This window comes from Zootoca vivipara, chromosome 2, assembly GCF_963506605.1.
Source record: "Zootoca vivipara chromosome 2, rZooViv1.1, whole genome shotgun sequence".
In the NCBI taxonomy this organism is placed as follows: Eukaryota; Metazoa; Chordata; class Lepidosauria; order Squamata; family Lacertidae; genus Zootoca; species Zootoca vivipara.
This window is the reverse complement of record NC_083277.1, coordinates 792,212-818,784: the sequence shown is the minus strand read 5'-3', so window position 1 is coordinate 818,784 and position 26,573 is coordinate 792,212. Positions and strand designations below refer to the sequence as shown.

The 26,573-nt window shown below is 45.4% G+C and overlaps 1 protein-coding gene across 3 annotated transcripts; it reads right to left on the bottom strand.

Moving 5' to 3' along the window:
* Positions 1 to 283: 283 nt before the first annotated feature.
* Positions 284 to 26,573, bottom strand: LOC118078044 (oocyte zinc finger protein XlCOF6-like). 3 transcript variants are annotated; one of them, XM_060271129.1, is made up of 3 exons: positions 16,780 to 26,573; positions 15,538 to 15,544; positions 284 to 2,372 (listed from the first exon to the last, which is right to left on the bottom strand). In XM_060271129.1, exons 1-3 carry the CDS (start codon positions 17,555 to 17,557, stop codon positions 299 to 301), a joined length of 2,859 nt encoding a protein of 952 aa, XP_060127112.1. In that variant the 5' UTR covers positions 17,558 to 26,573; the 3' UTR covers positions 284 to 298. The 3 variants fall into 3 exon arrangements, with proteins under 3 accessions (XP_060127112.1, XP_060127111.1, XP_060127110.1); XM_060271128.1 differs by lacking the exon at positions 15,538 to 15,544 and having other exon boundaries at positions 284 to 2,367; positions 17,020 to 26,573; XM_060271127.1 differs by lacking the exons at positions 15,538 to 15,544; positions 16,780 to 26,573 and adding an exon at positions 10,741 to 10,792 and having other exon boundaries at positions 284 to 2,524.

Below are 26,573 nucleotides of genomic sequence, written 5' to 3'. Positions count from 1 at the left end.
GTCTAGAAAATGGTACATACAAACAACAGAAGCTCACATACACTACAAGCCTTTAAGATGCATTTCCTGTTACTGATGTGAAGAAAAGTGTCAATTCGGAGAGAAAGACTTTAAAACTCCGAACACTTTAAAAAGCGTTCCATAATAACCAAAGCAGAATCCACAATCCTTCTATTTAAACCATTTCCCTTCTTTGAGTTAATTCATGGCTTGTAGAGTTTCCACTCTTACACCTCTTACGCCTCAGAGTCTTTAGGTGGTTTGTAAGACTTCCACCACAACTGAACCTCTATCCACCCTAGGACTTACATGGTTTCTCCCCAGTATGAATTGGTTGATGTTTTGTAAGACTTCCACTCTGACTGAAGCTCTTTCCACACTCCATACATTTGAATGGTTTTCCCCCTGTGTGAGTCCGCTGATGAATTCTTAGTGTTCCACTATAAGTGAAGCTCCTTCCACACTCCATACATTCAAATGGCATCTCTCCTGTGTGTGTTCGATGATGTGAATTCAGTTGCCCACCTCTACAGAAGCACTTTCCGCATTCCATGCATTTAAATGGTTTCTCCCCCGTGTGAGTCCGTTGATGAATTCTTAGTGTTCCACTCCGACTGAAGCTCGTTCCACACTCCATACATTTAAATGGTTTGTCCCCTGTGTGAGTCCGTTGATGAATTCTAAGGTTTTCACTCTGACTGAAGCTCTTTCCACACTCCATACATTTAAATGGTTTCTCCCCTGTGTGAGTCCTTTGATGGGTTCTAAGGTTCCCACTAGTAGTGAAGCTCTTTCCACACTCCATGCATTTAAATGGTTTATCCCCAGTGTGTTCCCGCTGATGTCTTCTAAGGTTTCCAATAATAGCGAAGCTCCTTCCACACTCCATGCATTCAAAAGGTTTCTCCCCCGTGTGACTCCGTTGATGAATTTTAAGGTATCCACTCTGACTGAAGCTCTTTCCACACTCCATGCATTTAAATGGTTTCTCCCCCGTGTGAGTTCGTTGATGAACTCTAAGGTGTCCACTCCTACTGAAGCTCTTTCCACACTCGGTACAATTAAATGGTTTCTCCCCTGTGTGAGTCCGTTGATGCCTTCTTAGTTCTCCACTCTGACCGAAACTCTTTCCACACTCCATGCATTTAAATGGTTTCTCTCCCGTGTGAGTTTGTTGATGAATTCTAAGATCTCCACTCCGACTGAAGCTCTTTCCACACTCAATACATTTAAATGGTTTCTCCCCCGTGTGAGTTCGTTGATGAATTCTAAGGTGTCCACTCCTACTGAAGCTCTTTCCACACTCGGTACAATTAAATGGTTTCTCCCCTGTGTGAGTCCGTTGATGCCTTCTTAGTTCTCCACTCTGACTGAAGCTCTTTCCACACTCCATGCATTCAAATGGTTTGTCCCCTGTGTGAGTCCGTTGATGAATTCTAAGGTTTTCACTCTGACTGAAGCTCTTTCCACACTCCATACATTTAAATGGTTTCTCCCCTGTGTGAGTCCTTTGATGGGTTCTAAGGTTCCCACTAGTAGTGAAGATCTTTCCACACTCCATGCATTTAAATGGTTTATCCCCAGTGTGTTCCCGCTGATGTCTTCTAAGGTTTCCAATAATAGCGAAGCTCCTTCCACACTCCATGCATTCAAAAGGTTTCTCCCCCGTGTGACTCCGTTGATGAATTTTAAGGTATCCACTCTGACTGAAGCTCTTTCCACACTCCATGCATTTAAATGGTTTCTCCCCCGTGTGAGTTCGTTGATGAACTCTAAGGTGTCCACTCCTACTGAAGCTATTTCCACACTCGGTACAATTAAATGGTTTCTCCCCTGTGTGAGTCCGTTGATGCCTTCTTAGTTCTCCACTCTGACTGAAGCTCTTTCCACACTCCATGCATTTAAATGGTTTCTCTCCCGTGTGAGTTTGTTGATGAATTCTAAGATCTCCACTCTGACTGAAGCTCTTTCCACACTCAATACATTTAAATGGTTTCTCCCCCGTGTGAGTTCGTTGATGAATTCTAAGGTGTCCACTCCTACTGAAGCTCTTTCCACACTCGGTACAATTAAATGGTTTCTCCCCTGTGTGAGTCCGTTGATGCCTTCTTAGTTCTCCACTCTGACTGAAGCTCTTTCCACACTCAATACATTTAAATGGTTTCTCCCCCGTGTGAGTTCGTTGATGAATTCTAAGGTGTCCACTCCTACTGAAGCTCTTTCCACACTCAGTACAATTAAATGGTTTCTCCCCTGTGTGAGTCCGTTGATGCCTTCTTAGTTCTCCACTCTGACTGAAGCTCTTTCCACACTCAATACATTTAAATGGTTTCTCCCCCGTGTGAGTCCGTTGATGGTTTCTAAGGTGTCCACTCGCACTGAAGCTCTTTCCGCACTCCATGCATTTAAATGGTTTTTTAATGGCTTCTTCGTTATTTGCATTGAAATGCCTCCCCAGATTTCTGGCGGCCTCCTCCATTGTCTTCGTTGGAGGGTGAAGGGGGGAGGAAATCCTATTTGTTTTCTAGGAAGAAAACAAAGGAATATTACACACATCAATCAACACCTGCTCTTATTTTAACATCTCATGCCCTCCATATGTTCCAATTTTTTAAGAAAGGCAAATGAAATAATGTTAAATAATTGTAATGCATCACCAGCCTTTCATAACCCTTAATCAGCGTTAAGGAAGCAGCATTATCTCAGAATACGCTTGAACTGTGGAATCTACTCTTTATAAAAAAGTGGTTTCTCATAGGAAAGGGAGCTGCTCTATGTCCATGAACCTGCCCACTATTCATCAGGGTCCTAAGTTAAATGACCCCTTCATGGATCAATGCCTTGTCGTGGCGAAGGGGCTTGAATAACTCAGAGAAGCTATGAGCTATGCCATGCAGGGCCACCCAAGATGGACAGGTCATAGTGGAGAGTTTTGACTAAACGTGATCCACCTGGAGAAGGAACTGGCAAGCCACTCCAGTATCCCTGCCAAGAAAACTCCATGGACAAAGACAACAGGCATATAAAAGTTATGACGCTGGAAGATGAGCCCCTCAGGTCGGAAGGCGTCCAACATGCTACTGAGGAAGAGCGGAGGACAAGTACAAGTAGATTCAGAGCTGATGAAGCGGCTGGGCCAAAGCCGAAAGGACGCTCAGTTGCGGATATGCCTGGAAGCGAAAGGAAAGTCCGATGCTGTAAAGAAAAATATTGCACAGGAACCTGGAATGTAAGAACCATGAGTGGAGGTAAGCTGGATGTGGTCAAAAATGAGATGACAAGAATAAATATCGACATCCTGGGCATCAGTGAACTAAAATGGAAGGGAATGGGCGAATTCAGTTCGGATGACTATCATATCTACTACTGTGGGCAAGAATCCTGTAGCAGAAATGGAGTGGCCCTCATAGTCAACAAAAGAGTGGCAAAAGCTGTAATGGGATGCAATCTCAAAAATGACAGAATGATCTCGATACGAATCCAAGGCAGACCTTTTAACATCACAGTAATCCAAGTTTATGCACCAACTACCGGTGCTGAAGAAAATGAAATTGACCAATTCTATGAAGACCTACAACACCTTCTAGAAATGACACCAAAGAAGGATGTTCTTCTCATTACAGGGGACTGGAATGCTAAAGTAGGGAATCAAGAGATAAAAGGAACAACTGGCAAGTTTGGCCTTGGAGTTCAAAATGAAGCAGGGCAAAGGCTAATAGAGTTCTGTCAAGAGAACAAGCTGGTCATCACAAACACTCTATTCCAACAACACAAGAGACGACTCTACACATGGATATCACCAAATGGACAGCATCGAAATCAGATTGATTATATTCTCTGCAGCCAAAGATGGAGAAGCTCTATACAGTCAGCAAAAACAAGACCTGGAGCTGACTGTAACTCAGATCATCAGCTTCTTATAGCAAAATTCCAGCTTAAACTGAAGAAAGTAGGAAAAACCACTGGGCCAGTAAGATACAATCTGAATCAAATCCCTTATGAATACACAGTGGAAGTGAGGAACAGGTTTAAGGATTTAGATTTGGTGGACAGAGTGCCTGAAGAACTATGGATGGAGGCTCGTAACATTATACAGGAGGCAGCAATGAAAACCATCCAAAGGAAAAGGAAATGCAAGAAAGCAAAATGGCTGTCCAACGAGGCCTTACAAATAGCGGAGGAGAGGAGGCAAGCAAAATGCAAGGGAGATAGGGAAAGATACAGGAAACTGAATGCAGATTTCCAAAAAACAGCAAGGAGAGACAAGAGGGTCTTCTTAAATGAGCAATGCAAAGAAATAGAGGAAAACAATAGAATGGGGAAAACCAGAGATCTGTTCAAGAAAATTGGAGATATGAAAGGAACATTTCGTACAAAGATTACCATAATCAAGGACAAAAGTGGTAAGGACCTAACAGAAGCAGAAGACATCAAGAAGAGGTGGCAAGAATACACAGAGGAATTATACCAGAAAGATATGGAGGTCTCGTACACCTCAGGTAGTGTGGTTGCTGGCCTTGAGCCAGACATCTTGGAGAGTGAAGTCAAATGGGCCTTAGAAAGCATTGCTAATAACAAGGCCAGTGGAAGTGATGATATTCCAGCTGAACTGTTTAAAATTTTAAAAGATGATGCTGTTAAGGTGCTACACCCAATATGCCAGCAAGTTTGGAAAACTCAGCAATGGCCAGAGGATTGGAGAAGATCAGTCTACATCCCGATTCCAAAGAAGGGCAGTGCCAAAGAATGCTCCAACTACCGCACAATTGCGCTCATTTCACACGCTAGCAAGGTTATGCTTAAAATTCTACAAGGCAGGCTTAGGCAGTATGTGGACCGAGAACTCCCAGAAGTGCAAGCTGGATTTCGAAGGGGCAGAGGAACCAGAGACCAAATAGCAAACATGCGCTGGATTATGGAGAAAGCTAGAGAGTTCCAGAAAAACGTCTACTTCTGCTTCATTGACTATGCAAAAGCCTTTGACTGTGTCGACCACAGCAAACTATGGCAAGTTCTTAAAGAAATGGGAGTGCCTGATCACCTCATCTGTCTCCTGAGAAATCTCTATGTGGGACAAGAAGCTACAGTTAGATCTGGATATGGAACAACTGATTGGTTCAAAATTGGGAAAGGAGTACGACAAGGTTGTATATTGTCTCCCTGCTTATTTAACTTATATGCAGAATTCATCATGCGAAAGGCTGGACTAGATGAATCCCAAGCCGGAATTAAGATTGCTGGAAGAAATATCAACAACCTCAGATATGCAGATGACACAACCTTGATGGCAGAAAGCGAGGAGGAATTAAAGAACCTTTTAATGAGGGTGAAAGAGGAGAGCGCAAAATATGGTCTGAAGCTCAACATCAAAAAAACCAAGATCATGGCCACTGGTCCCATCACCTCCTGGCAAATAGAAGGGGAAGAAATGGAGGCAGTGAGAGATTTTACTTTCTTGGGCTCCTTGATCACTGCAGATGGTGACAGCAGTCACGAAATTAAAAGACGCCTGCTTCTTGGGAGAAAAGCAATGACAAACCTAGACAGCATCTTAAAAAGCAGAGACATCACCTTGCCGACAAAGGTCCGTATAGTTAAAGCTATGGTTTTCCCAGTAGTGATGTATGGAAGTGAGAGTTGGACCATAAAGAAGGCTGATCGCCGAAGAATTGATGCTTTTGAATTATGGTGCTGGAGGAGACTCTTGAGAGTCCCATGGACTGCAAGAAGATCAAACCTATCCATTCTTAAGGAAATCAGCCCTGAGTGCTCCCTGGAAGGACAGATCGTGAAGCTGAGGCTCCAATACTTTGGCCACCTCATGAGAAGAGAAGAATCCTTGGAAAAGACCCTGATGTTGGGAAAGATTGAGGGCACTAGGAGAAGGGGACGACAGAGGACAAGATGGTTGGACAGTGTTCTCGAAGCTACGAACATGAGTTTGACCAAACTGCGGGAGGCAGTGCGAGACAGGAGTGCCTGGCGTGCTATGGTCCATGGGGTCACGAAGAGTCGGACACGACTAAACGACTAAACAACAACAAGTTAAATGAATACAATTTTGTGTACTGGAAGCAACATTTGATAGTGCTTCTAGAAGCAAGAGAAGCCTTGGAAGCTACAGTGGTACCTCAGGTTACGAACTTGATTCGTTCTGGAGGTCCGTTCTTAACCTGAAATCATTCTTAATCTGAGGTACCACTTTAGCTAATGGGGGCTCCCACTGCCGCTGCCACACAAATTCTCTTCTCAAGAACCTTCTACATGGGAGGAGATACCAACTGCAGAAGCCTCTCTCTGGAGGAAGGCCACACAGAAGGAGATGTTGACACCATCGACCATAACATCCTTCTGGACCGTCTAGAGGGGTTGGGAGCTGGGGGGACTGTCATACAGTGGTTCCGCTCCTTCCTCCTGGGCCGTGTTCAGAAAGTGGTGGTGGGGGATGAGTGTTCAGACCCCGGGGCTCTCACTTGTGGGGTCCCTCAGGGTTCTGTCCTCTCCCCCATGCTTTTTAACATCTGCATGCAGGCGCTGGGAGAGATCATCAGGGGGTTTGGGCTGGGTGTTCATCAGTATGCGGATGATACCCAGCTCTACCTCTCTTTCAAATTAGAACCAGTGAAGGCGGTGAAGGTCCTGTGTGAGTGCCTGGAGGTGGTTGGAGGATGGATGGCGGCTAACAGATTGAGATTGAATCCTGACAAGACAGAAGTACTGTTTGTGGGGGACAGGAGGCGAGCAGGTGTGGAGGACTCCCTGGTCCTGAATGGGGTAACTGTGCCCCTGAAGGACCAGGTGCCCAGCCTGGGAGTCGTTTTGGACTCACAGCTGCCCATGGAGGCGCAGGTCAATTCTGTGTCCAAGGCAGCTGTTTATCTTTCTGCAGGGCATTTATAACCACTGTCCTTCTCCCCTTTTACCCTGCATCCAGGGGAGAACTTTTTTAACGTCTTTGAGGAAACCTTTTAAATCAAAATCTTCTGTTCGCGGCTTCGGGTATTTATTTACTGTTTCTAAAATTGCCAGGGGGGGTGGCTTCCGTTTCCCCCCCCTCTCTCCCAAGTCCAAATTATTTCTAATCCAATCTTTTGAGGCTTACTTACAGTCTTATTTACAAATCGTTCTTTCGGAAGAATCCAGCGCTCTCCGCCTCCGGCTCGGAGCTTCTCTCCGCTAGGGTAACGCTGTTGTTCAAAATGGCCCCCGTGACTTCTACCCTCCTTGCTCAGGGGCTCTTATTAGAGCTTGCCAGAGAGTTGGGGAGTCCGGATTGGGGCTCCGCTGAACAAATTCACCCCTGGGACGCTCTTCCCGGGGTTCTAAGGGGCACAGCGTCACTCTCGCTGCCCTCCCCACTCCTAGCAGAGACGGGTCGCCTCGGAGACGAGACGAAACCCCGCCGATCAGCACTGGCGCTGGACCGGAAGTCCTGTGGGGCTACCTTTGAAGGTGACCCGGAAACTACAACTAACCCAGAATGCGGCAGCTAGACTGGTGACTGGGAGCGGCCGATGAGACCACATAACACTGGTCTTGAAAGACCTACATTGGCTCTGATATAGGCAAAAATCTGCCCTCATTCCCTTATTGGGTTCTCCATCGGTTGGAGAATATAACAGAGGCCAACCAGAGAAGTTTGAGAAGCAAAGCCTTTATTTTCGCTGTTGCAACAGGGTCCTTCCTCTCACGCAGGAGAACAAGGAAGGAACCCCAAACAAAGGTGTCCTGCCCTTAAAAAGAAATTTGAAATTGGTTTCAGCCCACCCCCCAGAAGCATCATCCATATGTCACAGAAGGGGTGTAGCCCAAGACCCCTCTCCCTAGATTCATCATAGGTACATCATGAAAGGGGAGGTCTGGTGGCAGTAATCTGAGCATCCTGGGCCCTGCCCCCTGCCCCCAAAACCTAATCAACAAAAGAGAGAGATATTTACATTTCCCTGTTTCCCAGCCAAGTTAATCACACCCTTTTGTCTGGCACCCAGGTATCAGGATGCCAGGGATTATCACTTTAATTCCTGAGACAATGAGAAGGTTCCCCCCCCCTTCTTCCTTGCAGAGGAATGCCAGGTCTGAGAGTCAAAATGGTGTCAGTCAGGCCTGCATTCCTGTGCTGCTTCAGACATGTTTCTGTACATTCATGTACATGTTTTATGCACAAGTATTATATATATATATATATATATATGACCTCAAAATTCTTATAACAGGCTCCCAGTACGTTTCCGAGCACAATTCAAAGTGTTGGTGCTGACCTTTAAAGCCCTAAACGGCCTCGGACCAGTATACCTGAAGGAGCGTTTCCACCCCCATCATTCTACCCAGACACTGAGGTCCAGCGCCGAGGGCCTTCCGGCGGTTCCCTTTCTATGAGAAGCCAACTTACAGGGAAGCAGGCAGAGGGCCTTCTCGGTAGTGGCACCCACCCTGTGGAATGCCGGGTGGGGTATAAATAATAAATTATTAGTAGTAGTATTTAGTGAGCAAACTGCAAAAGGGACTTTCTGGACTTTATGCTAGAGCCTGGAATCAGAAACTGCACAAAATGTTGATGCAGCTTGGGTACAAGCAAGGCCATGCCGACAAGGGCCTGTACAGCAAGTCAAGTAAGGGAGCATTTATTTTTCATAAGTTTTAGCTTTTGCTGATGACTTGATTCTTGCCACAGCAAATGACAGACACTATATGCACAGGTTGTGAAACACCTAAGCAAAGAGGTTGAGGTCAAGGAACTGGGAAAGATCCCGTACTACCTCGGAATCCAAGTTGAAAGAGAAGAAGATGGGTCATTTCTTCTAAATCAGCAGCAAAGGATTCATGACCTGATCCAGAATTTGCAAGTGCAAGATGCACACCCAGTTGCAACGCCCATGGCTACTGACTTATTAAGGAATCAGCAGGATTTGAAACCATTACCTGACAACATAGAATCCAGGCCAGCAATTGGTCGACATTTGTATATTGGTACCACTTGCAAACCTGACTTAGTTAATGCTGTGGGAATTCTTAGTAGGAAGGTAAATGCCCCCCCCCCCGAACAGGACTGTGCGGGTGTGAAAAGGGGGGTACGGTATTTGAAAGGCACAATGAATTGTAAATGGAGGTTGCCAGATGTTAGTAATCCTGAAAAGTTTGGGGATATTGATGCAGATTGGGCCGGATGTACCACTGACTACAAATCAACAAGTGGATATGTATTTATGTTTGGGGAGGGATTCAATTAAATAAATAACAATAACAATTGTAATGATAAATACACAGGCTGTTTGGGGGGGGGGAATCCCACCCATTTCCATAACAATCTTCACAATCCCTTGAATCCCAGATTTAAGAGATATGAAAAGTGGCAGTAATGGAAACCTGGTGGAATGGGGAGAAGAAATCCTTTAGATGCTTCTCCAGAGAAACACAGGCATGTGGGTGAGACTGTAGTTGCCAAGACAGAAGCCTCAAAGGGCGGAAAGAATAAAGTGGGCTTCCTCCCTTTCCTCTTTCCCCCCCATGGTTAGACTCCCTATAACAGCCCCCAGAGCCCCATGCAGGAGCTGACCTGGGACTTATGGCAGGGCAAGGACTGAGCTTCAAGGGAGGAGAGGGTGGGTGGATCAGGCCTCCTGTTCAGGGATCTCTCCCTGGTCTACTCAAAGGAGATTCCTGGGCAGGAGGGAGAAGTCAAGGCAGGCAGCCCCCAAGTCTCTCTCTCTCTCTCTCTTTCCCCACCTCCTGCCAATGCTGCCTTTGATTCCTCCTCCAGGGATGCTTCCCTCCCTCCCTCCCTCCCTCCCTCCCTCTGCCCCCCAACTTCCTCTGCCCTCCTCCCTCTGCCCCCCAGTCTCTCCTTTATAATAATAATAATAATTTATTTATACCCCGCCCATCTGGCAGGGTATATCTGCCCAGAGGCCCCCCTGGCAAGCTCAGCCTTCCTGCCAAATCTCTCCCAAGCGCCCCCCCCTCTCCATCCGGAGGGGCCTCGCCAGGTGAGCAAGGAGGGGGGAGATGAGGGAGACGGGGAGGTCTCTATCCAGGCCTCTCTCGCCCCCTTTAACCCTTCCATGGACTCCCTCTCTCCACTTCTCCACCCAAAGGGGAGCCAGGATCGCGGCGCCCCAGGGATTCCTGCCAGGGGGAATCCGGAACTGGCAGAGAGACGCGGAACTGGGGCCTCGGTTCAAGTCTCAGCCCTTAAGGGGGGGGCTTCCCATTTCCATTCCTGAAAAAGCGCCCGGGGGGGGGCAGGGCAGCTGAGCATCTCTTGACTCCCAAGCGGAGGGGGCAATGCAAACCCTGCGAATGGAGGGTCCCCGATTTAAAGCTGGATGGCACGGATCGGGGCCTGTGCAGAGAGCGCCCAGGAAGGGAGTTGTTCTTGGGGGGGGGGGTTCTGCCCCCTTTCTCTCCCCACTCATCGCAACCTCCCTCCCCCCCTGCAGCTCTACCTCTTTGTCCTCCCTGCCCCCCCCGCTCGCTCTTCTCTTCCCATTATCTTTCCCTGGGGGGGAGGGGCTCCTTTATCCCAGCAGGGCCTGAATCAGCCCCTCCCCCGCTCGCCTGACCCACAGAAAGAAGGGGGAGGGGAGGACTCCCCTACTTTCCTGCCTCCCCCCCACACACCCAAAAGCCCGCCCTCCCTTCCCAGCTGCCCTGTTTGCAGATTGAGGGGGAGCAAAAGCGCGTCTTTATCTCTCTCCCGCCCCCCACAATATATATAGATATAGATATAGATATATTTCGCACCTCTTTTTCCTCCTCCTCCTCTGCCGACCTGCTCCACTTCCGGGAATGTGAATGGCGGCCCCTCCCCCCTCCAATCCTTCCTGCCTCTCTAGGAAGCGGAGCTCACTGACCCTTGGGGAAGAATGAGTGACGCCTCCCCCCCCCCAGAAGACACAAATTCTCCTCCTTCCAAACAAGCTCTGAATATCCTGTTTCTTTCCTGATAATCTCCCAGGTTCGATCCCCGGAGGCGGCAGGGAAAGAGACCCCCCCCCCACCTCCCAAAAAGTCCACCATCTCTTTTGATCCCTTCCCAGGAGGGGGGGAGGGGGATCCAGTCAGTTTCACACCCATTTCCCCACGTGGGGGAGGCAGGGCTGTGACGTAGGGTGTCTTTGGATGACCCTCAATGGTCTTCTCCCTTGTCATTATATATGTGTATATATTTTCCCCCTTCTCCCCACTGCCCCTTTGAAGAGCCATAGCATCACAGAATCTGAGAACTGGAAGGGCCTGAAGGGTCATCTAGACCAACCCCCTGCAAGGCAGGCATCTCAGCTCAAGCATCCAGGACAGATGGCCCCCCAACCTCTGCTCAAAAACCTCCAAGGAAGGAGAGCCCACAGATCCTTTTCACATGTCCTGCTAGGAAGCCAGGTGTCCCCCATCCTCTCTTTGGGCAGGTGGTTCTTCCTGCCTAAGTGCAGGATCTGACATTTATTTCTCCCTCTTGAAATTCATTCTGTTATGCAAGGACGTGCCGCAGCGGAGCTGCTATTCCTGTAACAGGAAGTCTAAGGGATGCATTAATAGCGCAAGTTGCACCCAAATTCTTGGTTCTCATCCTCCCGAGTGGTGGGTCTATGGCTGGGCAGGATCTGCCCCACCTCAGACTGCAGGGGAGGCAGCTCACAGGATGGACTGCTCTCCAGTGCACCCCTTTTCCCAAGGGAGGAGGGTCCTGGCTGGACATCTCCTCCCCCCTGACTTGCTTTGCCTCCCCAAGTGTCTGCGAAATGGGCCCTCAGAGTCCCTCTTCAGACTCCCCTATAGGCCCCACTTTGGCTCAGTCTCTTAAGTGGCCCCTCAGGGTTCCCCTTCAGACTCCCCTATAGGCCCTGTTGTGACGTGGGGTTTGTGATTTCAGCTCTCTTGACATAATATGCTGGAGACAGTTCTCTAGTAACAGCTCTTTATTAAAGTGAACAAGACTGACTCTGAGGGCAGGAAGGCTACATTTATAGGGACAGGTTACAGGTAGGTAGCCGTGTTGGTCTGGGTCGAAGTAAAATTAAAAAATTCCTTCAGTAGCACCTTAAAGACCAACTAAGTTTTTATTTTGGTATGAGATTTCGTGTGCATGCACGAAAGGTATCTGAAGAAGTGTGCATGCACACGAAAGCTCATACCAAAATAAAAACTTAGTTGGTCTTTAAGGTGCTACTGAAGGAATTTTTTTATTTATAGGGACAGGGAACTAGCTAGAAAGGGATACATTTTGGAGGGAACAATATCAGGCAATCACAGTGCTGCCTTTTGGAGGGAACCAATAAGACAGAGGATCCAAATTGTTGTTGTTTAGTCGTGTCCGACTCTTCGTGACCCCATGGACCATAGCACGCCAGGCACTCCTGTCTTGCACTGCCTCCCGCAGTTTGGTCAAACTCATGTTCGTAGCTTCGAGAACACTGTCCAGCCATCTCGTCCTCTGTCGCCCCCTTCTCCTAGTGCCCTCAATCTTTCCCAACATCAGGGTCTTTTCCAGGGAGTCTTCTCTTCTCATGAGGTGGCCAAAGTATTGGAGCCTCAGCTTCACGATCTGTCCTTCCAGGGAGCACTCAGGGCTGATTTCCTTAAGAATGGATAGGTTTGATCTTCTTGCAGTCCATGGGACTCTCAAGAGTCTCCTCCAGCACCATAATTCAAAAGCATCAATTCTTCGGCGATCAGCCTTCTTTATGGTCCAGCTCTCACTTCCATACATCACTACTGGGAAAACCATAGCTTTAACTATAGGGACCTTTGTTGGCAAGGTGATGTCTCTGCTTTTTAAGATGCTGTCTAGGTTTGTCATTGCTTTTCTCCCAAGAAGCAGGCGTCTTTTAATTTGTGACTGCTGTCACCATCTGCAGTGATCAAGGAGCCCAAGAAAGTAAAATCTCTCACTGCCTCCATTTATTCCCCTTCTATTTGCCAGGAGGTAATGGGAACAGTGGCCATGATCTTGGGTTTTTTTATGTTGAGCTTCAGACCATATTTTGCGCTCTCCTCTTTCACCCTCATTAAAAGGTTCTTTAATTCCTCCTCGCTTTCTGCCATCAAGGTTGTGTCATCTGCATATCTGAGGTTGTTGATATTTCTTCCGGCAATCTTAATTCCTGCTTGGGATTCATCTAGTCCAGCCTTTCGCATGATGAATTCTGCATAGAAGTTAAATAAGCAGGGAGACAATATACAACCTTGTCGTACTCCTTTCCCAATTTTGAACCAATCAGTTGTTCCATATCCAGTTCTAACTGTAGCTTCTTGTCCCACATAGAGATTTCTCAGGAGACAGATGAGGTGATCAGGCACTCCCATTTCTTTAAGAACTTGCCATAGTTTGCTGTAGTCGACACAGTCAAAGGCTTTTGCATAGTCAATGAAGCAGAAGTAGACGTTTTTCTGGAACTCTCTAGCTTTCTCCATAACCCAGCGCTTGTTCAGTCTTGGCTCAAACCTGCTGCGCAGTAATAAACCTTGTCGTTTTGCTCCGGATCGTGGCGGGACTCCTTCCTTTACTTCTGCCGTGAACCGCGGGTTCCGTCCGAGGAGCTGGGTGACGGAGCAGTCTCGCACCCAGGTTTCCCATAACACCATGGTTCAATGAGCTATGCTTCCTAGAGTTGTGCTTTTTTCTAAGGGAGAGGCACGGATAGATGGGAAGGGTCTCCACCCTGCCTCATTTTCGGAAGAGAAGAGGCCTGGAGAGGAGGGGGAGGGGGACTAGGAGGAGGAGGAGGAGGAGGAGGAGGGCCACTTAATTGGGAGGTTTGGGGAGGGAGAGAAGAGTGTGCTTCTCCTCCCTTCCATCTACAAACAGGGCAGATGGGGGGAGGGGGTTGGGTAGGGAGAGGAAGGGAGAGAAGGGCTCCCCTCCCCCGTTCCTTCTTCGGATCAGAAGAGTGGGAGAAGGATGGGGGACGAGCCCCCCAAGTAAAGATCTTCTGGTAAAAGATTTATAATGAAATGAAAAAAGTGTTGAAAAACACATTTATTAAGAAACCAGGAGCTTTTTTACTTGGGATAGTTAGAGAGGAAATACCTAAGAAAGACGTTACGTTTTTTCTGTATGCCACAACAGCAGCGAGAATTTTCCCGGATAGGAATTGGAAGAAGGAAGATTTACCTACAGTGGATGCGTGGCAGTCGAAGAAGATCGAATTTATGGAACTGGCTGAATTGACCGGGAGACTCCGTGACCAGAGGGAAGAGTCGGTGGAAGAAGATTGGAAGAAATTTAAAATTTGTTTGAAAAATAATTGCAATATTGAGAATGTTTAAGATTTGGAAGCACATAGAGGTAGTAGAAACGGATTTGTTGATATTTCTTTTTTCTCTTTATTTTAACATAGTAAGTCTTAGATTTAAGTGTTAATTTAGTTTTGAATGGATTTTGATATGTGATATAAAAGTAAAAAATAGGTTAAGTATGTGAAAACAGGATTTGTACCATGATTTAGAAATTACTAAAGATGATATACAATGAAACGTAGTTAGGGGAGACATGAGGAAGTCAACAATATCATGGATAGACACAAGAATATATTATTCTCTGTTTCTTCTTAAGGTTATTTTTCATTTTTGTAAGTTGATCTTTTTGTATGTTTGTATTTTGTATATTTGTTGTATCGCAATGGGGAATTTCCCATGTGGTTTGTCTGTATGTGTTTTTGTTTTCTTTTTTCATGTTATAAAATTCAATACAGTGGTGCCTCGCTTTACGAATGCCTCGCACAACGAAAAACTCGCTAGACGAAAGAGTTTTGCGTTGCGCGAGGCATTCGTAAGACGACAAAATTTTCTATGACCGCCGCTTTGTATTACGAAGCGCGGCCATAGAAAGCGGCAAAGGAAAATCAGCTGTCAGCGCGGGAAGCTGACAGCTAATCTTCCTTTGCCAGGGGGGACTGAGCCGAAACGCGGCGGTGCGGCGGCTGCCCCTGCCTGTCTCCCCCTTGGCTCGGGGAAGACAGACGGGGGCAAGCAGCACCCGCTGCGATTCAGCTCCGTCCCCCGGAGCCACTGCACCGCCCCGCACCACTGGGGGGAGGCAGGCGGGAGGCAGTGGCGGGAGGTCTTCCCCCACCGCCGCCTCTCGCCCCGCCCTACCGGCACGGAGCGCAACTTTGGAGACCTCCGTGCTGGGGGAGGCAGGCAAGGCGGTGGCTGGGAGAAGAGAGCTTCTCCCCCCGCCGCCTTGCACACAGCCGGCATCGGACGGGGCTTCGGAGACCTTCTCCGAAGCCCCGTTGCATGCCGCTGCCAGTCCCCCAGAGCCTATAGGAACGCATTGATTAAGTTTCAATGCATTCCTATGGGAAACTGGGACTTGCTAGACAAAAAATTAGTTACACGAATTGACCCGTGGAACGAATTAATTTCGGCTAGCGAGGCACCACTGTGTTTGAGTTTTTAAAAGTTCCCTCATCAAAACATCACAGGTATGTCACAGAAGAGGAGTGGTGTTGGGCAGAAATCTGTGATCCAGACCTGCCTTGTCAATCACACCTGGTTTCAACATCCATCTAAGACAAGGGAAAAAAAATATCCCCCCACCATTTAGCTGAGGTCCACTTCCGAGGGTCTTCTGGCGGTCCCCTCACATTTACAGGGTACCAGGCAGAGGGCCTTTTCGGTAGTGGCTCCCTCCATGTGGAACTCCGTGTGGAATATCAAAGAGAGAAGACCTCTGAAGGATCTCTCAGACGGGGAGGCTACATACTGCTTGCTGCTTGCTGCCCAGCCCGCCTTCCCTCACTAGGAAAACGGACGTATGGCACCCAAAACAGAACTTATACTTCAAACAGAGCATGTTTGGCTTCTGAAAAACGTTCCGAAACTGCAACACTCATTTCTGGGTTTGAAGTGTTCAGGTAGCTTGAGAACTAAACTGTTCGAAAACTGAGGTACGAGTGTATTTGTTTTCCCCAAGTAGAACTGTATTTATTCCCTCCCCCAGTGGTGATTTTCTTGAGTCAAAATGAGAGTACACCCTAAACATTCTTAAAGGAAAAAAAGCACTGAGTTATACCATAACATACCATATCAGTGGAAATATAATTTAATGAAGAATATAATGCAATAACGTATACGAAGGATTATTTATTACAACATTAGTCATAAAGAAGAAACGTGAAACAAACAGGAAAAAAATGGATATACAGGCAGAATTGCCACATTGGCACTTTGTGATAAGTAAGTGGGTTTTGCGTTGAAGTTTGGGGACTCGGTCTCTAAAAGGTTCGCCATCACTGCCCTCGGATCATGTCCAGTTGCAAAGGTCCTTAAGGTGCTATTGAAGGAATTTTTTTATTTTGCTTCGACTCAGACCAACACGGCTACCTACCTGTAACTATGTCTAGACAATGTTACATACAAACAACAGAAGCTCACATACGCTGCATGCCTTTAAGATGGATTTCCTGTGATTGATGTGAGAGAAAGTGTCAAGTAGGAGAGAAAGAGGTTCTACATTTTAAAAAGCATTCCATAATAACCAAAGCAGAATCCGCAATCCTTCTATTTAAACCATTTCCCTTCTTTGAGTTAATTCATGGCTTGTAGAGTTTCCACTCTTACAGCTCTTACGCCTCAGAGTCTTTAGGTGGTTTGTAAGACTTCCACTACAACTGAACCTCTATCCACTTCCCTAACACTTCTATGGTTTCTCCCCAGTATGAATTTGTTGATGTTTTGTAAGAAGTCCACTCTGACTGAAGCTCTTTCCACACTCCATACATTTAAATGGTTTCTCTCCTGTGTGTGTTCGATGATGTGAATTCAGTTGCCCACCCCTACAGAAGCACTTTCCACATTCCATGCATTTAAATGGTTTCTGGCCCGTGTGAGTCCATTGATGAATCCTTAGTGCTCCACTATAAGTGAAGCATTTTCCACACTCAATACATTTAAATGGTTTCTCCCCCGTGTGAGTCCGTTGATGTCTTCTAAGGTTTCCAATAATAGTGAAGCTCTTTCCACACTCTATACATTTAAATGGTTTCTCCCCCGTGTGAGTCCGTTGATGAATTCTAAGATTTCCATTATTTGTGAAGCATTTTCCACACTCAATACATTTAAATGGTTTATCCCCAGTGTGTTCCCATTGATGTCTTCTAAGGTTTCCAATAATAGTGAAACTCTTTCCACACTCAATACATTTAAATGGTTTCTCTCCTGTGTGAGTCCGTTGATGAATTCTTAGTGTTCCACTATGCGTGAAGCTCTTTCCACACTCCATACATTTAAATGGTTTCTCCCCCGTGTGAGTCCGTTGATGAATTTTAAGATTTCCATTATTTGTGAAGCATTTTCCACACTCAATACATTTAAATGGTTTCTCTCCTGTGTGAGTCCGTTGATGGCTTCTAAGGTTTCCAATAATAGTGAAACTCTTTCCACACTCAATACATTTAAATGGTTTCTCACCAGTGTGAGTCCGTTGATGGTTTCTAAGGTGTCCACTCTGATTGAAGCTCTTTCCACACTCCAGACATTTAAATGGTTTCTCCACCGTGTGAGTATGTTGATGGTTTCTAAGGATTCCACTCGCACTGAAGCTCTTTCCGCACTCCATGCATTTAAATGGTTATTTAACGGCTTCTTCATTATTTGCATTGAAATGCCCCCCCAGATTTCTGGCGGCCTTCTCCATTGTCTTCTTTGGAGGGTGATGGGGGGAGGAAATCCTATTTGTTTTCTAGGAAGAAAACAAAGGAATATTACACACATCAATCAACACCTGCTCTTATTTTAACATCTCATACATTCTCTCCTGCCCTCCATGTGTTCCAATTTTTTAAGAAAGGCAAATGAAATAATGTTAAATAATTGTAATGCATCATCAGCCTTTCATAACCCTTAATCAGCGTTAATGAAGTAGCATTATATTAGAATATGCTTGAACTGTGGAGTTTACTTTTTATAAAAAAAGTGGTTTCTCATAGGAAAGGGAGCTGCTCTATGTCCATGAACCTGCCCACTATTCATCAGGGTCCCAAGTTAAATGAATACAATTTTGTGCACTGGAAGCAACATTTGATAGTGCTTCTAGAAGCAAGATAAGTTTTGGAAGCTACAGTGGTACCTCAGGTTACAAACATAATTCATTCTGGAGGTCCGTTCTTAACCTGAAATCATTCTTAATCTGAGGTACCACTTTAGCTAATGGGGGCTCCCACTGCTGCCGCCACACAATTTCTCTTCTCAAGAACCTTCTACATGGGAGAAGATGCCAACTGCAGAAGCCTCTCTCTGGAGGAAGGTCACACAGAAGGAGATGTTGTACTGCATCAGAAGAAGACCTGGACTCTTACTGACCTACCTCCCGGTAAGAAGGCCATACGAAGGAAGTGGGTGTTTAAGATTAAGAAAGGGGCAGAAGAGGACTTCCGGTTTACCGCCATTGGGAAAAGTCATCCCAAAGGGGTCTCTGAGTTCTGGGACCCCTGCCTGGAGGAGATAGGAGGGTGGAAGCTAAACAACCCCCCCAGAAGAAACCCCAACCTGGGCTGGTTGGGGACGTGGGTCCAGCTGAGCCAGGAAGAGTCTCCCCGCTTCCCGCTAGCCCCCGGAGGCAGCGAGAGAGAGCGGGTGGCAGACAGGCTCTTGGAATGACGCTGCTCCATCCAGGTGCAGCTTGGAGACGGCACCAATTGAGCGGTGAATTCTTCCCAAATTGATTTGGATATTTCAATTGGAATATTACTTTTAATTTGAAAGAACTTGGACAATCGGAGAGGGGTTTAAAGGGATTGGGAAGTCGCCCCCCCCCCCAGCGCTGCGTTGAAATCGAAAGTAAAGACAAGCTGCTACAACCGGATGCTGTTTTTAAAAAATTAATATCTCTTAAACCCCAACTCGAAACCTCCCCAAATTCAGGGGAAAGGGAGAGTGGACTGTCTACTTGAGACCCCTGAAATCTTAGAAAATTGGACTTGATATTTCCGCTGCAATTTGCTCCGAAAGGGAGTCCCCCCCCAGCAACCAGACAAGCTGACGTCACAATGCTCTGCTAGCCGTTTTGAACTTTTCAACCCTCGCTCTGTTTGGAAGGCCTTTGATCTATTCTGACAGCTGTCAGAGCCCTGTCAGAGCAGGAAAAAAGCAGGAAAAAAGCAGTTTTCTGCCTGTGTGTTGAAAGGGGAATTAAAACAATCAATTTTAAAGACTTTGGCTGGATTATAAGATTGAAATAGACTGGAAATCTCCTTAACTGCTGAGAACTAGGTTTATACTATCTTTGCTTAGATTTAAAAGACCTTGAAACTGCAGCTGCAAGCACCAGCAACAAAGAGAGTCTGTGGCTTAAGAATTCTGTTCTGATGATGTAGGTAGTCAAAAATCACCCAAAGAAAGATCTAAGGCTCAAGAAAAACTGGAAAAAGCAAGACAAGGTCAGGCTGCGGGCCTACCTAGGAGAGCATCTAACCCTGTACTACAATCTGGAGAAGTACAGGGAAGAAGAAGAAGAGGAGTTTGGATTTGATATCCCGCTTTATCACTGCCCGAAGGAGTCTCAAAGCGGCTAACAATCTCCTTTCCCCTCCTCCCCCACAACAGACACCCTGTGAGGTCGGTGGGGCTGAGAGACTTCGGAGAAGTGTGACTAGCCCAAGGTCACCCAGCAGCTGCATGTGGAGGAGCGGAGATGCGAACCCAGTTCCCCAGATTACAAGTCTACCGCTCTTAACCACTACACCACACTGGCTCGCAGGGGGCACAACAAGGGCTACAAGGCTCGCAATTTGAGCAATTATTAACAGCCTTGACAGAAATCAAAGATTAATTGGATGTGAACTCGGCAGATGTCAAAGCAGTGATCAACAGGTTGGATGGAATTGATGCATCGGTGAAAGCCAACACTGAGGCAATTAGTAAAGTGCAGAAAGATTCAAAGTTGGCTACAAAAGAAGCAAAAGAATGCAAAGAGCAAGTTAAAGCAGCTGCGGACAGAATTACAGAACTGGAACAGCAAAGAATTTTGCTTCAACGACAGGAGGAATCTACGCAGATTTCTGTGGCTTTTCTTCAAATGCAAGCACGCGAACACCAATTAATTTTGAGAAGATACCCGGAGGCAGATAAAGAAGGATTAGGCCTGAAAGACCAGGTGATAGAAGACTCCACAAACCAGTGGAAACTGGACAAAGAGGAACTTCAGAAAACGATACAAAAAGTATACAGACTGGGACCAAGAGGACAGAAGGGAGCCAAAACACCAGGAGTCTGCATCATAGAGTTTCAGACAAGAGCCCAACGTGGCGAAATACTCAGTTGGCATTTTAAAGAAAATCTGAAGATAAAAGGAGAACAGGTGATCCTGTTCAAATTTATCCCAAAATTGTTCCTTTCATTCAGGAACTGTTATTTGGACCTGGCAAGTGCCCTGAAAAAGAAGAAAATTCCATTTTGTTGGGAATTTCCGGAGGGTCTGTTCTTTACATATAAAGACAGAAATACAAGAATCAGAAATCTTGACGATAAGAGAAAGTTTCTGGAGAGAAATGCAAAGGATCTGAACTTGGAAGTACCAGAACCCCCAGAACTACCATCAGATTTACTAGGAGCAGTCGGAGGAAAGTAAAGAAGGAACATGGCATTAAAACTTTTAACTCTGAACGTACGAGGCCTTAACGCCAAAATTAAGAGAAGTCGGTTACAGCTTGATCTGTAAAAGCAGAATTTGGATATTATATGCCTGCAGGAGACACACATCAAAAGACAACATAAAAAAATTGTTATTCAATAAAAAATTAGGGCAAGCCTACATCACAGCAGATAAAGTTAAGAAAAGAGGAATCGTGATTTATGTCAAAGATAAATGGGAATCTAAATTACTATTTAAAGATGAAGAAGGCAGATATATTGCAGTGGAAGTAACAGCACAAGGCGAAAAATGGTTAATTTTGGGAATCTATGCGCCAAATGATGCGAAAGCATTTTTTTTCCAGAAGATTCATGATATCCTATTGGACTATATGGATTATAAAACACTGATTCTGGGGGATCTGAATGCAGTATCATCTACTTTAATGGACAGATCTCAAAGGCAGAAATTTACAAACGATGGAAGATTACCTAAATCCTTTTTTGAGATGGTGGAAAATTTGGATTTAATAGATGCATGGAGAATTAAAAACCCATTAGAAAAAGAAGGGACTTTCTACTCAGAATCCCAAAAATCGTGGTCAAGGATTGATTATATTTGGATTTCCAGAGAATTGGTACCTAGGATATCTAAATCGGAGATCTACCCAAGAACTTGTTCTGATCACAATGCTGTGGGACTTGATATCAAATTAAATATACAGTGGTGCCTCGCTTAACGAATGCCCTGCTTAACGAAATTTCCGCTTAACGAAAGGTTTTTTCTAGCGGAGGTTGACTCGCTAGACGAATGCGTTTTACGAAAAATTCGTCTAGCGAATCGCGGTTTCCCATAGGAATGCATTGAAATTCAATTAATGCGTTCCTATGGGCAAAAAAAAAAAATCCCCCCAAAATCCAATACATTCCTATGGGATTCGCTAGACAAATTTTTTCGTTATAAGAAAAGACCTGTGGAACGAATTAATTTCGTCTAGCGAGGCACCACTGTACAGGGTGCTTTCCGATGGAGAATGAATGAAGCTCTAATGAGAAATGAAAAATTAATAAAGGAGACCCAAAAAACCCTGAAAGACTACTTTGAGATAAACTTGAGAACAGAAACGGATAAAAGGGTGATTTGGGATGCAAGTAAAGCTGTCATGCGAGGATTTCTGATACAACAAAATGCAATAAGGAAAAAAAACAACAAAATGAGAAAAAATAAAAAATCTTGGAACAATTAAAAGAAAGAGAAAAGAAATTAAGAACAGACCCAAAGAATCAACAGTATCAGAAAAGCATTAAATTACTACAAGTTCAGTACTCACAGTTATTAAACCAGGAAATTGAATGGAAGATCAAAATGATGAATAAAAAAACTTTTGAATCAGCAAAATACTATAAAGTGTTAAAGGATTGGTTGATAGAACCGCTGAAGGACGTGTGTAATAATATTTTAAGAGGGGACAAAGCACCCGACACCTGGAAAGATGCCTACATAACCCTGATACCAAAACCAGATATGGACAGAACGCAAATGAAGAATTATCGCCCCATTTCCTTGTTAAATGTGGATTACAAAATTTTTGCAAATATCTTGGCTGCAAGATTCAAGAAAGTATTGAAAGACCAGATTCATCAAGATCAAGCAGGTTTTTTGCCTGCAAGACACATGAAAGATAATATTAGAAATATCATTGATATTTTAGAACGGTTGGAAGTAAAGATCAATACTAAAGCTGTGTTAATGTTTATAGATGCAGAAAAAGCCTTTGATAATATCTCATGGAGTTTTATGATACAGAATTTGGAAAATATGGAGGTGGGACAAGGATTTATTAATGGTATAAAAGCAATCTATTATGACCAGAAAGCGTCTCAGTGATCAAGATGGCGACGTGAACGGTAGCCTTGTTTTATGCTAGGTAAAGCTTTTGTTTTTATTTTCTGCTTTGAGGGGTTTTAAGGGCTCTAAGATGCCTTAGGGCGTTTATTTTAGAAGTTTTATGGTTTTATGGTTCAGATTATTTCTACTTCTCCCATAAATCTGCAAGATAACGCTGTAGATAAAGACTGTTAAAGGGAGCAGGGCTCATTAACAGCACAACCTGCCCTGACCCTGCAGTTTCGAGAAATTTTCTCCTTATCTTCTTGCCGGTATGAGAGGGAAGAAACGCTGCAGGCAGCATTCCAATGAAGCTACGAGCACTGCCAAAAAACAGACAAATATCAGGGATTTCCTGCCTGACAATGACCTAAATGAGATCTGTAGAAACTTCCCTACCGCAAACAGTTATGAGGTCCTTGCTCCCAGTACAGCTCATGAGGAGCCTACCGACATTGTGGATGGTCCACAACCAGCCTCGAGCCTGTGTATGAAGGAACAGAAGGAACAGACTCTCGAGTCCCTGCAAAAAACTTCACCTGAATTATCCCAGTCACCAGCCCAGTTAAACGAGGACCAAGAGGCACTGGAACTGCTAATCTGCCAGACTGAGTTGATAACACATACCATCACCAACTTATATAAAAGGCTGGATGGGATCGAAAAGAAGCTTGAAAAAGTCCTTGGCCTGTTCAGTTGCCCCCCCTCACTTCCTCAGCTTAACAATATTGCAAACTCCGCTCATCCCTGCCCAAGTGTGCAGGCCAACCTTGCACCAAAACAAATGAGATGCCTGCCCAACCATGTACAAAACTCAAGTCTGCAACTCCAAAACAGCAAACTTGCAGTACTGGTGGGAAATCACCCCTTGAACTATGACAAATGGGTGGATAAACACTCGGCCGCAAATTCCCTGACCCAACTGTTGGGGCAGACACTACGACCCGTAGATATCGTGGACATCTCATGGTTGCCTTCTGGACCTTATATGAGACGTATGGTTATTAACTTTAGAGCTGCCCATCTCGTTGCAAAGATCCTAAAACTAAGAAACCGTACAAGAAAATGGTACATCTATTTTACAAGGGTATTCACCAATCTGACCAGTACATCGCTATGCACCAGGATAGGTGCTGCCTGTGTTGATGCTGGGCCTGTGTGCCACAAAGAACAAATAGACGGGAGAATGGAGCCGGGGACCCCAAACAAGGGCAAATCTATTACCCCACAGGGAGTGGCAAGCCTGCCTGCAAATGACTTAATTGATTTTCTACACCCCCCGCTTGGTACCCTGGTCTCTACGTGCAACGAGCCTGATATTGGACTACCCAAGCAAGACCAGTCTGAAATGCTCTCGTCCTCATATGCCTCGATGCCGGAATTGGAGGCTTCCATCGTTCTAAGCCCAATACGCAATCAAGATTCACAGCATTTGTCAAATCCTGACCCGCTAGCAGTATCGACGCAAGATACAGCTGTTGACCTGTTACCTTTGCAACCTACACGGGCCAGCAAAGCCCTTGCCCTGGAAAAACCAGCTGAACATCTTGATATTTGTAATAGTGTCATCGAAGATCCTCTGGGCCACATAAACTTATTGGCCCCTCAGTTAAAGTTATTACACCTACCTAGGGACCAGCGACCTCAAACCTGGAACCACCAAGCAGGGCAGAAAGAGGATGAGCCTAATTCAGGAGCCTCAAACCATCGGAAAAGAGATTGACTGCCACTATTTCCACCATCACCCTATTTTCACATTCTATCTTGGAATGTGGCGGGATGGTTATCTAAGCAGAGTGATGTCGACCTTCTGGATTTCCTTACAAAATTTCAGAATATATGTCTACAGGAGACATGGTGTCTAGATCTCCATGTCCCTCCTTTACAGGGATATGAAGCCTTTGCTACCCCTGCGATAAAACCAAATATCCGAGGCCGACCTAGTGGTGGTTTAGTCACTTTTGTCTCTACCAAGCTAAAGTGCAAGGTCCGGCAACAGCAGTGGGTGAAGAGTAACAACTTACAAATCCTACTGATTTCTAGCAGTGAAGGAGGAGATTTCCTTTGCTTTAATATATATATCCCTCCCATGGGCACCCCTCCCCAGTCGTCACAAACCTGGGAAGATTTAGAGCTATGTTTGGAGAAGGCTGAACTAGAACTCCCTGGCATGGATATCCTGCTGGCAGGTGATTTCAACGCCAGGATAGGAAATGACATCAATATGTACTGCTCTAAATCTCAGTTCCTGCCAGAGGCAGACTGGTTTATTCCCTGGTCCTCTGACGATAAGGTCTTGAATAAGGCAGGCGTTACATTAATGGAGACTGCCTTCAAACATAATTTGTATAATTTGCATGGTACCTATATGGACAGGTCAGGGGGTTTCTTTTCTTTTCTCGGGCCTAGAGGTGCGAGCGTTACTGATCATATCCTGGTCTCCCCAAAACTTTTGGAGAGGTCACAGGGCTTCAGGACTTTCAATGGAATTGAGAGTGACCATCTTCCTATAGCAATCTCACTAACTCCCCTTGGTTTGGAGGATCCGCTACACCATCACTGTGCAGACCCACCTCCAATTCTGGCCCTCCGTAGGCGTAAATGGAACAGCGACCCTGAATCTAAAATCAAACAACACCTGCATTCATCACACTTACTGGCCTTGAGAGACCAGTGTATCTTATCTAATTCTGACCCCTTTTCAACATTCCAGCGGGTCTCAGAGTCGCTCTTCCCACTACTTACGAACTCCAATTCTCCCAAACAACAAAACAATTCGAGGGCCTGGTTCGACAGAGACTGCCGGAATCTAAGATCCTTGCTTAGGAAATTACAAAATAAGGTAAAACAGGAAGGGACTCTGTCCTCCATGGAAAACCTGCACAGGTGGCGTTCTCATTATAAAAATACTCTAAAATTTAAGAAATCCCTCTACAGAAAGGAAGAATGGGAGGCACTTGACAAAGCGATCAAATTGCGGGACGACAAAAAATTCTGGGAAATAATTGCTCAGGGAGTTTCACCCAAAGGGAAAATTGTAACCAACAGTATTTCATCTAACTTATGGTACCAACATTTTCCCCGGCTATATACAGCTCCAAACATTGTTAAACCAAGCCAGTTTCCTCCTCTTAAAAACGATCTATTAATGGGCTGGGATCCTGTTACCGAATTAGAATGTTTACAGCTAATTAAAACACTCAAAAATGGCAAAGCTCCCGGTGAGGATATGATTCCTCCGGAGGTGTTTAAACTAAATGCCCAGTGGTGGGTCGCTATTTTGGCCCAACTTTTTACGGTAATAAATGATACATGCAGAATCCCACCAAACTGGAAACTGAGTCTCGTAGCCCCCATCTATAAGAAGGGAGACCCCCAAGACCCTTCAAACTACCGCCCCATAAGTCTCCTGGACATCGCGTATAAACTTTATACTCGTTACCTGCTAAATAAATTGGTTGACTGGGCTGACCACTCTAACTTGTTTAATCCGGAACAGGCAGGGTTCAGAAAGGGCCATAGCACAACAGGTCATTGTTTGGTACTACAGACAATGATAGCTAAGTATACAAAGGTACATAAGAGCAAACTTTTTGTGGCTTTTGTAGACCTTACATCTGCTTTTGACTCAATTTGTAGGGACAAATTATGGCAAAAACTATATCAAACAGATATTGATAGACGACTTCTCAAAATACTTAGAGAGTTGCATACAGATACCACAGTTAAAATCAGAACTGGGATGTCAGGCAACTATATTGACCCAATGCCACTGGGGAAAGGAGTTAAACAGGGTTGCTTGTTAGCGCCATTCCTCTTTAATTTTTATATAAATGACATTGTTCAGCATATGGCGAAGTACAAGTCATCAGCTCCTGCCCTGGAAGGCAAACACCTGAATATATTGCTATATGCTGACGACATGGCTGTCATGGCACTTACTCCAAGGGGCCTACACAGCATGCTGGAGGGGCTCGCAGCTTATTGTTCCCAAAACTCTCTAAAGATAAACTATGACAAAACCAAAATTGTGGTGTTTACTAGAGCTCACCACACATTTAGAAGGTCTCTAGATGAACACAGAATTGAACAGTGTCCTTTTTAAAAATATCTTCAT

Coding starts and splice junctions, on each gene's coding strand:
- LOC118078044 (XM_060271129.1), bottom strand. CDS start 17,557: ATGGAGTGCGGAAAGAGCTTCAGTGCGAGTGGAATCCTTAGAAACCAT.